The sequence below is a fragment of the Mus pahari genome, chromosome 1 (genome assembly GCF_900095145.1).
Source record: "Mus pahari chromosome 1, PAHARI_EIJ_v1.1, whole genome shotgun sequence".
Classification (NCBI taxonomy): Eukaryota; Metazoa; Chordata; class Mammalia; order Rodentia; family Muridae; genus Mus; species Mus pahari.
The window spans coordinates 81,387,166-81,401,444 of record NC_034590.1 but is presented as its reverse complement, the minus strand read 5'-3'; the positions used below and the strand labels follow the sequence as shown (position 1 = coordinate 81,401,444).

General features: G+C 47.4%; 1 protein-coding gene across 1 annotated transcript in view; it reads left to right on the top strand.

Moving 5' to 3' along the window:
- Galnt18 (polypeptide N-acetylgalactosaminyltransferase 18) overlaps positions 1 to 14,279 on the top strand; it is a 310,894-nt gene that overhangs the window by 216,885 nt on the left and 79,730 nt on the right. Inside the window, exons 4-5 of the mRNA XM_021193520.2 lie at positions 9,148 to 9,331; positions 10,998 to 11,195. Of these exons, the coding sequence (XP_021049179.1) occupies positions 9,148 to 9,331; positions 10,998 to 11,195 (382 nt within the window). The remainder of the gene's footprint in view (positions 1 to 9,147; positions 9,332 to 10,997; positions 11,196 to 14,279) is intronic.

The following is a 14,279-nucleotide window of genomic DNA, read 5'->3' as shown; positions in this document are numbered from 1 at the left end:
CATGGTCAGCCTGGCACAGAGGAAATTTATGACCATGAATGGTGGGAACAGTGATCTCAGAATCAGATCCCACCCAGCTAGTTTATTATCTATGCTTACAAAGGTAGGCAAATCTCTGAAATATTTGCAATATTAAGAACAATGTGTTTGCTGTCTTTTCATAGGAGTTTAGAGGCAAAGGTAAAGAAAAATGCTCATTGGTGGGATAATCAAAAGGAAACCTGGGGTGGTGGTGATTGAATTGATGTGTAAGTAAAAGACCGGGCTTTGGACCGTGAGAGCTGAGCTGTCTGGTGATCTCTAGAGGAAGCTGTCTTGAGCAGAACAAAAGGCTGTCAGCTTGTACCCCATGGATTGACTTCAAGTTGCTTTCTTCACTGCTCCCAAACACCTCTTCCTCAGGACCTCTTCATTGCTCCCAAACACCTCTTCCTCAGGACCCTAGACCAAGCTGAGGCTGGTCCTTGGCAGGGGCTGTAGATGTACACTACAGTATCTGGTTTATACAGTTCTGGGAACTGAACCCAGGGCTTCACACATGTTTGGCAAGCACACTGCCAACTGAGGTATAGCTCCAGCCCTAGTTTATGTTGTTATTTTAGCTCCTTCATGGGAGCAAAGTATGAGAGGTGCTAATATAGGTCCACAGAGGCTTTTAGGAGGGAAGACAGTAAGTCTGTCCTCTGCTCTGCCTTCTGATATTGGACTCTATACTTTGTCATTCACTAGCTGTTCAAGTAGAAAAGAATCACAGTGTATGGAGAATCAGTCTGCCTCTATTTAAAAATGTAACTTTTTACATTTTACATGGCAGGATACCAACAGGGTTGGAGGAGACACTAAAAAATAAACCTAATGAGCCCAAGCACAGAGAATGTTGTGGGAAACCCTGCTAATTAAGGTCAAGGTATTCCATTGACTGGAGAGCCTTCTGGGCTCAGGGCAAAATGGAAGACTCCATTTACTAGCAGAGCTGTGAAGAGAATGGATTTGAGGGTAGAATATAGTCAATAGATGACCTTGAGGAGCTGGGGTGGCATTCTCTCTTGGGCAGAGGTAGGAGGAGAGGGTGGCCCTGGGATACATTTTGCATGTTGGATTTCCCAGAAGGTATGGGGTGGCAGTGACGCTTAGCCTGGGTAGCCTCCTTTACAAAGATGACAAAGGGAGAGTTCTGAATAAGGATCAGAGATCAACACTGCTCAAGCATACAGCACTCGCCATGCTCTCCTGGTGCTCCGTGCTAAGCCAGGTGTAAACCGTGTCCTTCTAATTGCACAGCTGAGGAACTCAAGACCCTGGGAGACTTGTCTGCACCAGGCCACACAGCTAGGAAATGGCAGAGCGGAGAAGGAAATCGACTTGACATCTTTTCAGGAAGAAAGAAAAACAGGAGGGCAGCAGGCTCGCCTTCTGGGTTCTGCCCTGTCACCCACCTCTTCACAGGGAGCCTTCTCCTTGAGAATAGATTGTCTGAAGGTGCCCTGTGAGCAGAGAAAGGGGAGTTACACTTTCCCATCTGATGAGCTGTGCCTGCTGTAGAGTGTAAATCTGTATGATACCTGCAGGTCCCTGGGACTCACAAATCAGCCAGATGGAGGCAGCTGGGCACGTGGCCTAAGTAGAGGTAATTTGCAGGAGAGAAGATCTGACTTTCAGCCAGGGAGAGCGTAAGCGTGAATCCCTGCTGGTAACTCTGGAGTTTGAGGTCAGAGGTGGATCCTCACTGGTTTTGTGGAACAAGCCTTGCTAGTCCCTCCCTCCTGTGCGGCTGGACCATGTTACGTAAAGTCTTGGATGCTTTATTTGTCTTCATTTGATGGTGGCGCTGACCTCTGAGCCATATGTGTCAGGTTTGCATCACTTGGCTGATGCTGTGCCACTGAGCTTATCCTTGCACCTCTCTGGGCTCTGAACATTACTTCATCTGAGGTAACAATAAATCAAAAGGAGAAAGATTAATTTTCAGTCATTAACGTGGAGAAGCTGGGAGGGTGCATGTGATGGAGCAGAGGGGCTTGCCTCATGCAGTCAGAGAGTAAGGAGAAGGGGAGGAGCGGGAGGGAGGAGAGTGATGGGGAGCAGGAGGAGGAGGAGGGAAAAGAAGACAATGACTATGATGAGGAGGAACCAGGACCCAGTTCTCCTTTCAAAGTCACACTCTCAATGACATTTTCTCTAACTAGGCCTTATCACCTGAGGCTGTCACCATCTCCCCTAACCCATTAAGCTGTGAATTCATAAATGGAGTAATGCATTCATGAGGTCAGAGCCCAAGTTATCAAATCACTTCTAAACTGTGCTGCAAGGAGAGTCAAGTCTTCAGCACACGGTCCCTCGGGGTGGGGAGTGCAGAGGGGTATGTATAATCCACACCATACCCAACTATACTATGGATGTTGGGAGTGTTGAATGAGTCCTGTGTGAAGCAGGTTTAGGGCAGTACTGGACACATGAAGGTAAGTACAGGAACTTTGCCCACAACACCACTCTACGCAGGGTGGGAGTGCACGGCATCTCAGATGAGCTCTGGGTGTCATGACGAGATGATGGACAGAAGACTGTAAGAATGGACCTAAAGCGATGAGTACAGTACCCATCACGTGGTGAGCAGGGAACTGAGTCCTCCCTGCTCTGGTTATAGCTTCTGGGTTATAGTGCTGGAGTGGACTCATCATTGTGAGCCCATAGGTCCTACCCAGTGTATCCTCTTCTATAAGCTCAGTGCTCCCCGGCTTGACATTAGTGGCATCAGGCCAGGGGCCTGGAAACAACATGTGCTGGGGTGGAGTAGGGGAGAATTTACACCACAGGCATTGATAGACATGAAAAATAGAGGGAAGAAGAGGAGGGCAAAGGAGGAGGAGTGAGAATGGGGTTGGATTGGAGCTCAACATCTCTCTGACTACTAGAGGAAAGTTTTCTGTCACAGTCAACTTCAACCACTTGGTAGCAGGACACAGTGCACTGGGGACAAACAAGCCACCAGGTAGCAGAAGCGAGAGGATGAGTGTGGCTGAAGCCTGACTTTGGAGACTCTACTAATTTTGGAGTGCATATTTCTGGTAGATTTGGGTGTTCCTGGTGCTAAACCATGACATCAGGGAGTAGAAAAATAAAAACCACGGGGCTCTTCAGTAATAACTCTGGGGATTTCTTCTATCACTTGGTCAGACTAAATTGGTGCTTGCCCTAAGAAGGTTGTATTAGTGTACCTGGTCCCTATGGTCATGTTTTATAGCCTTCTGTGGGGTTCCTTTATGAACACTTCCCCAAATCTTTGCTGAACATAGCCAGCTCAGACTTCAAGTGAGGGAACTATTTAAGACTATTTGAAATCTCCTTCAGCTCCATCTGACTTTGAAGAAGTGCAGCTCTTAATGTAGCTGGACCAAAGTGTCAGGGGACAGAAGAATGACCCAAGGAAGGCATTGGTAACCTGCCAGTGAGTTGACTTGAAAGCTTGTCTGGTATAATCTCACAGAGAGAGTTAAACAAGCATCAAACTGGTCTGTTCCAGAATCTGTGGTGCCCTGCCCAGGTTACCTTACCCATCACTATGGCCCCCACCCCGGAGTCCAGATTCTTCATGGAGGATGTAATGTGTGTCATCTTCTTCCAGCATTCTTTAGCTCCCCAGTGCTGTGACAATCAGCTAGTTGCAATAGTCATGCCATCCTTATGTAGAATCTCTGTTTAAAGAGTATTGACATAGGATTTGTGTTTCAATGGCCCTAAATGGATTTAGAGAATGGCCGGTTAATCTGATATGAGGAAGAACAGCTGTTTCTCACTCCTAAAGGAATAAACCAAAATATGCTGCGCTTTTTCAACTTTATATCAACACCATTAGTGCCTGGCCTTGTTGTTCACACTGACCAGTAGAGGTTAGGCCGAAGGTCAGGTAACACTATGATCCAGGCTGGGCTTGCAGGGCCAGCCTTGAGGTCAGCAGGAGGAGTGGCCAGGGGCAAACATGACAGTGCAGAGGACAGCTGGGGAACTGTAGAGGACATTCCACAGTATGTATAAGGGACAGACCCAAAGCTTAGCATTGTAGTTTGGATCTTCATTGTCTTCCAAAGCCCTTATGTTGGGCTTGGTCTCCAGCCTGTGACATTGTTAACAACTTGCTGGAACCTTACAAATGTATCCAACATTTTGACACTTTAGTGTTTTGAGGTGTGTGTGTGTGTGTGTGTGTGTGTGTGTGTGTAAGTGTGGAAGCTGGAGAACAACCCCAGTTATTTCAAATATGGTCTCTATGCTGGTTATTTAGACAGGGTCTCTCACTGACCTGGAACTCTCCAAGTGAGCTAGGCTGGCTGGCTAGTGAGCTGGAGAGATCCACATGTCTCCATCCCCCATGTGCTGGGATTATAAGTACATAAAACTGTGATTGGCTTTTTACATGGTTCTGGGAATTGAACTCAGGTCCCCATGCTTGCAAAGCAAACACTTTGTCAACTGAGCCACCTCCCCAGATGTCACTCTGCACTAGGTGACTAAGCCAACTTCTTAGTGATGCCTTCCGTGCCAGAGAAAAGGTGAGGGAGCTCTCTGGAACCCTCCTGAAAACTTCATGCTATGGTTTTACAGCTTCCCCTCGGAGTGAGGTGCTCCAATGGCATGGGAAGCTGTGCCTTTAAGAAACGATAAGGGCCTGGAGAGGTTGCTCAGTGGTTACAAGCACTTGTTACTCTCACAGAGGATCCAGGTTTGGTTCCTAGCATCCACATGGCAGCTAACAAGTGTTTGTAACTCGAATTCTAGGGGATTTAATCACCTCTTCTGGCTGCCATGGGCACTGCATGCATGTAGTGCACAAGTGTATGTGCAGGTGAAACACATTTTTAAAAATGATAAGCATACAGGCCCTTCCCTTGTGAATGAGACTAAAGCCCTTACAAAAGGGGATTCAGAAGCATTCCATCAACTTGGCTTCTTGCCATGCAGGAATAACAGCAAGCTTCCCCCCTACCCTTCTCAGATGCTTGCGAATTGATCTAGACAGTCTAGCCTACTGAAATGTGAGGAAAGGGGTCTCTGCTTAATGACCCAGCATGTTTATTTGTTAGAGCCAGGCTCTAGGAAGGACTTGGACAATGACTTTATCCCTATGGTCTGATTACCTTTCCATCCCCCCCCCCCTTCTGATGCCATCACATCAGAGATTAGGATTTCAATATGCATCAAGTAGGGCCCAAATATTTAGTCCACAGAGACTATCCTGCCACAGCCACAGCAACTGGGAAGTGTGTGAAAGTTGTTGAATAGGAGAATGAACAAATGGATGAGTAGCCTCTCCCTCCACTCCTGCTTCTCACCCAGCCTATAACACCCAGGGCATTTATCACCTAACACTGAAACACAAAGAAGAGTTACTGGTCTGCCTGTCCTAGGCAAGGCTAGCCAAATTCCTCTGCAAAATACTGGTGTCTCTGCTTTCTGAAGAGCAGAGAGATCCATGAACACCATCTTCCCAATGTTTCGGTCTCCTACATGTTAGAACCTCTGTCCAGCTAAGCATTTAAAGCAGACTGATAGTTGTGGGTGCCTCATCTCTTGTCGACCTGTGAGCCATCATGCTGAAGTACCACAATGGGGATAGTAGAGGGAAAGAGCTCTGTACAGCCAGGACGCTGGATTCCCCACACCTGTTGTCACTGACTCAGTCTGCAGGGGTGAGAGGGCTCTTGGGGAACACTTTGCATTGGGCTGCGAAGCCCAGCCTGTGCCCTCTCAGGGTGGCATCTGCACAGCTTACAGACAGAGGTTTCTCGGGTGTCAGCAGAGCCAGACTTTGTGGACAGCAGGAGAGGGCCGGAAGCACCACACAAACAGGCGGAGGCTTGGCCCCACGCAGGACACAAATTGTTTCTCTGTCAGCACTGGCTGTGGACAGCTCCTGTGTTTTCTCTCAGTCTGGGAAATGCCACAAAGAGCAAACCCCCTGCCTTCTGGCTTCCCATCAGGCTGCTTGAAGTGCGAAGTATAGCTTTTCCACTCTGCCGTTTCACACCTTCCTGCCCCACTATGATATTTTATTAAACATGACTTATACTGCTTTTTTAAAAAACAAACTTTTCCAGTGAGGCCTATGGTGCAGGCATGTAATCCCAACTATTTGGGAGGCAGAGGCAGGGGTAATCACCAATTGAAGGTCAGCATGGGTAATTTAGCAAGACCTGTCTCAAAATTTATATATATATATATATATATATATATATATATATATATATATATAATTTTTATAATTTAAAAATATATTGCACATATATCTGAGGCTGTAGTTGAGGAATAGATTGCTTGCCTAGCATGTATAAGGTCTTGGCTCAATCCCCAGTGCAGGTACCCCAAACAAGTAAACAACTCAAACGTCTTCCTGTAGCTTGCATAGGGGAAAATTAAAAATAATACATCTTTTGGGTTAGAATGCGAAATCAAAGTCTTGGCTTGGGAGGAGAAGTGAGACGTTAGTCTAAGTATGACCGTGAGCCGTGTGCTTCTTCCCAAGCTGCAGCCAAAGGCAGGTGTGGCCAGTCATGTGCGTGTGCTTAGTTAAAAGAGGAAAGAAACCATTTTTCTATTTTGCAGCAAGTTCTGAGAAATACTTTAAATATATAAAATATTTAGCAAGATATATAATGTATGCTATATATAATACATGGCGTATAACTCACGGGCAACATGTTGGAAAACAGTTTCCCTGAAAACATGTAAGTACCTAGGAGGCATCTCACACTTATTTAACAACTGACAGAGAGTGAAGGAAACATGAGCGTGGAATTAGGTGAAAGTGTTTTACAAAGACTGGCCAGAATCACGCAGACCATTTTAAGCATTTCAACCCCTGCTTCCTCTCCTCTCCTGCCCTCCCTGCCTCTCCTCTCACTCCTCCTGCTCACTCCTGCCCACTCCTTCCTCCTTCTCTGCATTAGCAGTTACTGGCATGTGTTTGCTCCTGAGCAAATCGGGAGTCCAGTTGCCTGGGCAGATTTGCCCATCGGCAGCCTTCATCTGGCTGCCTAGTGACAGAGGCTATAAAGGAACTATATCTCTGAGCAAAACCAAATCTGTCACACTGTGTCTTCTCAGCTGACCTTTCTGTGTGTGATACCATTTCTGTGCCTCAGTCTTATTCCAGCGCTGCTCTACATCAGAACAGTTCACACAGCTTTGTCTAAAGACTATCCCAGAAGTCACCGGCATCAAACATCAAATGCTGGTTGGCATAGAATCCTGCCGTCAGGATATGGATCTCCGAGTAGCTTGTCAGCTAGCTTGTGTCAGCTCTGGATGGGTCATGAATTCATCTGGCTAAGTGATGACCTGAGCATCACTTCCTTCGGGCTGGAGGATCTCCGATGGCCTTGTCTCTTTGGCTGAGTCACTCATCCTTGGAGAGGGTAGCTTTAGCTTCCAGGCAGCCAGAAAAGAAGAACTGGTTCTGCAGGTCCCCTGAGGTATACAAGGGAGGGTATGAAGTTAATGTGGGGAGGTAGGATTCCTAGGGGGAGCCTTTGGTAGCAATCCCCACAGCACACCTTCATCAGTGTCTTAGAACATGGTTCCCTGTGTGTGCCAGCTAAGGTATGAACATTGAGTACACGCAGGTTCCTTGCTTCAATATGGAGTACAGAAGTACCCTCGTCCCTGATAGATTTGCTCCTGGGAATGGTTAGTTGGCTCAAAATGAATCTTGCTCAGCAGCCTGTGAGGAGTCCCAAGCTCTTGCTTCCCGTGCTGTGGAGACATAATCATTATGTCCACTGTATCCTCCCAGGATGAGAAACCCCATTATGGAGGTAGAGACACACCAAGACAGGCCCAGTGACAGTGGGTAGCAGCCCACAGTCCCCTTGTTCCCACAGCACAATGCCTCCCATTGATCTCCAAACCACATGATCCAGGCAGAGAGGGTCCAAACTGAGGTCTTGACCACCAGGGCTTCTCTGGTTGACTGAGAGTCACAATGGAAGAAGCTGGGCAGGAGGCGGCCGCTGAGAAGCCTGGTTTATCAGTTACTTTTCTCACTGCTGTGGCCAAACACCTGAGAAAATGTAATTTAAGGAGAGAGGTTTGTTTTGGCTCGTGTCTCGGCAAGATACAGTCTGTGGGAGTCATAGTCTGGACCACGTGAGGTGGGAAGCAGAGTGAACTACAGATCCACCCCTAGTGACCTACTACTTCCTCTAGCTAGGCCCCACCTCCCAAATGTTCCATGACTTCCAAGTGTTGTTCAGTGTGGACTGTTGAGTGACAGGGCGTGGCGGGGGAGAGGGGAGGAGTGAGTCCCAGTGTGATCCAGGAGTTTCAGGTCAGAAATGCAGCGTATGTTGGTATCTCGATCATGGGCTGGAAGAGAGCATTCTGGAGACAGCCGAGGGGTATATAAGTGACCCTTGTAGTAGCACCACCTCTCCAGCAGGAAGGAGAGGGATGGATTCATCCCTCTCCGATTGGCCCTTAAAGGATGTGGTGGCCCCAGGCATGGCCCTAGCTAACATCCTCATCTGAGACATATGGCAGGGAAAATGCAAAGCAGCAAGTTCCTGCCCAGCGAGCACAGGGCTCCACTCTGGAGGCTGCGGAGTTGGAACAGATCAGAGCCTGATGCCATCCTTCATGGACAGGACAGCACCAAGTGGACAGAGGCAGGCAAAGGTGGCTTGATGCTACCGTCCCCCAAATAGTCCCAGAACAGTGCCACCAGCTGAGGACTAAGTGTCCAAGCACATGAGGGAACATTTGTGTTCTATTCCAAATTTTGATAACTCAGGGTGGCCAAGCCCATAGACTAAGCATAAACCCGACTGTGACACTCATGTGCTATATAATGCAGGGGAAATTGATGAGGTCTCTCAACTCCCACCCCTGTTGCCTTGCTGTGCTAATGAATTAGACAGTGTATGTGAGTGCTTGGTAAGTGCATGCTGCTGGGGCTTAATTAATGCTGCTTCCTGTTTGCCCCACAAAGCTGAGCTATGCTGGTTACCACTGGAGACCAGAGAAAACCTGGAGATGGGGTAGAGTGCTCTCGCCTCTTGGGGAGGAGTGATATTTCACCTTAGCACCATGGTGGATGTTTTTGGTTGCTTCTGCTCTGTGTTCTCACTTGGCTAAGAGGCATTTTCTCACCAACAGAGGAGCTCAAAGAAAAGCTGACTGAATATGTGGACAAGGTGAATGGCCAGAAGCCAGGCTTCATCAAAGTTGTGCGGCACAGCAAGCAGGAAGGCCTCATCCGCTCCAGAGTCAGCGGCTGGAGAGCAGCCACAGCCCCTGTGGTGGCACTGTTCGATGCCCATGTGGAGTTCAATGTGGGCTGGTGAGTGCTTTTGGGAGAGAAGGGGTCCCAGTGTGATCTAGTGGGCTTGACTTGGAAGCTCAGTGCATTCTGGGAATCTTGCTGGAGGAAAAGAGGGTTGTGGGGACAACTGAGGTATGGGTGTGTGAGTGAGCCAAACCTTGAGATAGTATGGCAAAGGGTCAGGGGTCAGCATATGAAGGGTGTGGTGACACCAGATCATGAAGACAAATATATACAGAGGGAAAAGCAGAGAGATGGCTCAGTGGTTAATGTTGGCTGCTCTTACAAGAGACTGAGCACCCACAAGTCAGTTCACACCCATCTATAACTCCAGTTCCAATGGATCCATTGCCTGATTTTTAGTGCACCACATGTGGTGCATATAAATACATGCAGGCCAAATATTCATACATATAAAACATAAGTAAATAAATCTTAAAAAAAAAAATAAAGCAGAGTTTCTGTCCAGCCAAGCACAGGGATCTGTCGTTTGCAGGCAGTAAAGTTGGAGTGGATATAAGACAGATGCCTCACCTAACCTCACAGACAGGGCAAGAACAAATGGGCAGAGTGGGTAAAGGTGGCTCCCTGGGTCCTCAGATGCCCTCGGAACCTCCATCCTAGCAAATTTAAGTCTTAGTGAGCCTTCCTTTCTCAAGTCAGCTCGTTTAGGTGCCAGATGGGGTAAGTCAGAGAACTAACAAGAGGCTTCAGTCGCTGATTCTGAGCCCTCAGAGGGCACCTGATGCTGCTGTCCCTGCAGGGCGAGCAAGGATGCTATGGTGTTGCTCACTGTGCATGGCTCTGTGACGTGGGAGCACAGATGCTCAGGTTAACTGAATAGCTGAAATGTATAGTTTTCTGCTCTCTTTCCTTGTGTGCTCAGTAGCCTAAGCGTCTCTATCCCCTTCCTAGCTCCATGTGGGCAGCCTCTGCCTGAGGGAGCAGCAAGGGCATGCTGGCAGCAAGGAGTGGCCAGGCCTACAGGCATCCCGAGTGGGATGCCAGCATCACAGCCTCAAACCAAGGCTGCAGCACAGTCATTATTTTATCTTTGAAGTCCCTATGTGCTATTTGTGACCATTTAAAAAGCATTTCCACTGGATTTATGGCCAGCTGAGGAGAGGGACACTTACTATTTCAAGCTGATTTGAATAAACAATTATGAACAGAATATATTATTAATGAGAAGCTTATCATTCCCGCTGGCAAACACATTATTCACCCACTACCCAGAGAGGCCTGCCAGTCCCTGGAGAAAGCCTGGATCCCCCACCCCTCCTGAAGCAGAGGAGACTAACCTTTGCCCACACCTCCTGCGTCTTCCTGCAGAGTAGTCCAAGCAAAGTCAAAACCCAGGTTGAAAGTTCCTCTAAAGCTTCAAATCTGGTCCTTCTTTCTTTGCATTCTTTCTTCTTTTTCTTTTTCATGTTGATGTTTGTCCTGTGGGTAAAGAAAGGGGCTGGGTGAGAACCGCTCGGTTCAGCTCTGGGTGGTAGAAGGAACCGCTGGGCTTCTTGCCAACCTTGAAGTCCTTAGCCTAGGGGATGCCAACTCCTGGGGATGCAGAACATTGCTTCTCTTCTTTATCTTTGGGGAGCAGGGGTTCCTTCCTCTTGCTGCTGGGAGATGAATACGCCCAACCTCAGTAGTGGTAATTGATCTCTTTCTCCTTCCTGCTCAGGGCGGAACCAGTCCTCACCCGCATCAAGGAAAACCGGAAACGGATCATCTCACCATCTTTTGATAACATCAAATATGACAACTTTGAGATAGAAGAGTACCCGCTGGCCGCCCAAGGCTTTGACTGGGAGCTGTGGTGCCGCTACCTAAACCCACCCAAGGCCTGGTGGAAGCTGGAGAACTCCACAGCCCCAATCAGGTATGGCACCCTTCCCCTTTGGTCTCTCTGCCAAGGCCTTCAGGCAAGGACTTCCCTCCCTGCCTGAGCCCAGTGTGGCAGCACAGGAAGGGGGAGGTAGACAAGAGTTACAGTGTGATCTTTAGACTCTGCTCATAAACTCTCCTGGTCCCTTTTCAAAGAACCACAGGAGCAACTCCAGACAAAGTCTCAAAGGCACTTACTTAAAAAAAAAAAAAAAAAAAAAACAGATTCGTTTTTTGTTTTATTTAGGGTTGTATTTGCATGTGTGCAGGCATGGGTGTGCGTATGTGTGCCGTGTATTTAGGTACGTTGAGGAGGAGGACATCAGACCGTCTAGAACTAGAGTTATGATCCAGTGACATGAGTAGTGGGAACTGAACTCGGGTTGCTATGAAGAGCAGGGAGCACTCTTGACAGCTGGGGCATCTATTACTCCACAGTTACTTCATCTCACGTGAACAGCTGCTAGGTAGAAAGTACTGTGCTCAATGCTAGAAATTCAGAATGAGTAGGATTTGATTTCCAAGCTCTCCAAGCCTGGAATTCAGCATGGATGAAACACAGTATGGGATGAATAATTTGCCTGGAAGAGGAAGCATTTGAGCTTATCTTCCAGGGTGAGGAGAAGATGGTCAGGTTGAGAGTGACACATGTGACAGTTACAGTCACGGGGTGGGGGACTGAGAGAGACCACATGGGGAGATGTGAGCTGGCAAGCCCTTGCTATGAGGCCAAGCCGGACCGGACCATGGGACAGATGTACCTAAATGGTATGTGGGTTTTATCCTAGAGAACACGGGCACAAATGTCCTCCGGCTGCATTTCAAAATCACCGACCTCTTCCTGCCTTTGATGCTGTCTTCCTAGACCCCTGAATGACTTCCCTCTGATACCTTAGGACTCCTGCAGTACTCGGCCCTGCCAGCCTTATTGCTGTGTATTGCTGTGTATTGCTGTGTATTGATGACTGGGCAGACAGACATCTAGTTCGCACCATTAAACAGATAAATGGCACCAGAAGGTGACTTAGGGGGCCACAGCATAGGGAGAATAAGAACCCAGTCTTACTTTGTGCTGCAGGAGAGAAAAAGATTATGAAAAATTTCCTTCAAAGAATCAATATCACAAATGTTATTACTGGAGGAAAAATTTCATATAGGAAATAGAATGGAAGAAAACTCTCCTGTGGTTTCTTTTGTGACTTTCTCAGTCTGTCTTGTGTTGCTATAACAAAATACCAGGGTATGGATAATTTATAAAGAATGATGTTTATTTAACTCACTGTATTAGAGACTGAAGGTCTGAGACTGAATGGCCCTCCTGGGCCAGCCTCTGGTGAAGGCCTTTTAGTGTATTAGAACCAGGTAGATGACATCATTGTTCTGGTACTCAGGGCTATAGTACTCAGGCAAGAGCAGAAAGGAAAAGAGCCACATGTGGACAGACCAAGTCCGTAAAATGGGCTTGCTTTCAGGTTTTTCTAGCCTGTGACCCTGGGATGCATGCATCCCAGGACAGGTATAACTGACACCCAATGTGGTTGTACTTGATAACATCATACCACCATGTGAAAGGTTGACATGTCTGCATCAAGAATTAATCTGATCCCCTCAGAAGTACATTTACCCATTGTCATGCATTTCATTTATTCTTTGAGAACGTTATACATGTGTATGTCTTTTCATCAGATCTTGGGTGTAGGTCTTGTGTAAGCAACCACAGTTGAAGGTTATACCTTCAGGGCTTATTTCCACAGTTCATTAATACATTAATCCCATATGAGTGTGGCTGCCCTGGGATCTATTCACCTTCCTTGGTCCACCTCTTAGAGACCTCCTACCTCTCAATGCCAAGCTTCCAGCACAGGAACCTTTAGAAGGGACACACTCAAAACATAGCCAAACCACCACAGCTGTCTACACAACTGTGTGCTTTTAATTTGTTGGGAGCCTGCTGTGTGTTGGGGCCTTAGATGTATGTGATCCATCGGATCCATAGTGTACCTGGTGTTAACTCATTGTGCAACCCCTAGTTAACACGGGGAGAGCAAGACTGTGGCAGGAGAATGGTCCTACTGAAGGCTGAATCGGTGGAGCCAGGTTCTAGTAGGATCATCGAGACTCTGACTTGTTATCACCCCTAGCTCGGTTACTGTTGATTTGAGTTCACAACTTGTGTGGCTCACTCCTGCTTTAGTTTGGCCAATGCCATCAGAGGGGAATTTGCCCCTATGCTGTGGGGGTTCTTGCAGGAGATAGTACAGATCTTAGCTGTCTCTATTCTGTTCACCACCCAACCTAGCAGGCTGTCTTAATTCGCAGAGCTGTACTCTAGGTCTTTGCTAGAGGAGACCACACTGACCATATATTCTCTACCACCCCACAGTTAGTATCAGGAATGTAGATTAGAGAAATAAGATTCTGGAAGCTTTTGGATCACTTCTGGGGTTCTCCCTAGAGGACGACAAGCTCTGTAGAGACACATTTTATACAAGTGCACTGTAAGCCCTGCAGATCTTCATTCTCTGGAGCTCTGTTTTACTGCTTTGCCCACATGTTACTGTACACAGAGCTCAGCACTTGCCTCTGTTGAGATGTGAAATGCCATTTTTAAGATTGTTATTCAATGGGTCCCCAAGGTCTCTGGCTGACCCACTCAAGAAAATCCACATGAGAAGTTTCTCTCAAATCTACTACTAATCAAAGAAAAAACCCAAGAAATCAATCGGTTCATTTCTACCTGAGAACTGTGAGTTTCATTTCTAAGAATCTGTATGTCCCTTTTCATTTAGCACAACAGGAAGCTCAGAACCCAACATCTGGGCTCACTTTAAGACCTGGGATGGAGGGCTAGGGAGATAGCTCAGTGATTGAGTGCTTGCTTCTCTTGCAGAAGACCCATGTTTTCTAACACCCGTGTTGGGCAGCTACTGTCACCTGTAACTCCAGCTCTAGGGGATCTGATGCCCTCTTCTGGTCTCCACAGGCACCTTGTACTCATTTGGCAAATTCTCTCTCTCTCTCTCTCTCTCTCTCTCTCTCTCTCTCTCTCTCTCTCTCTCTCTCCCTCCCTCCCTCCCTC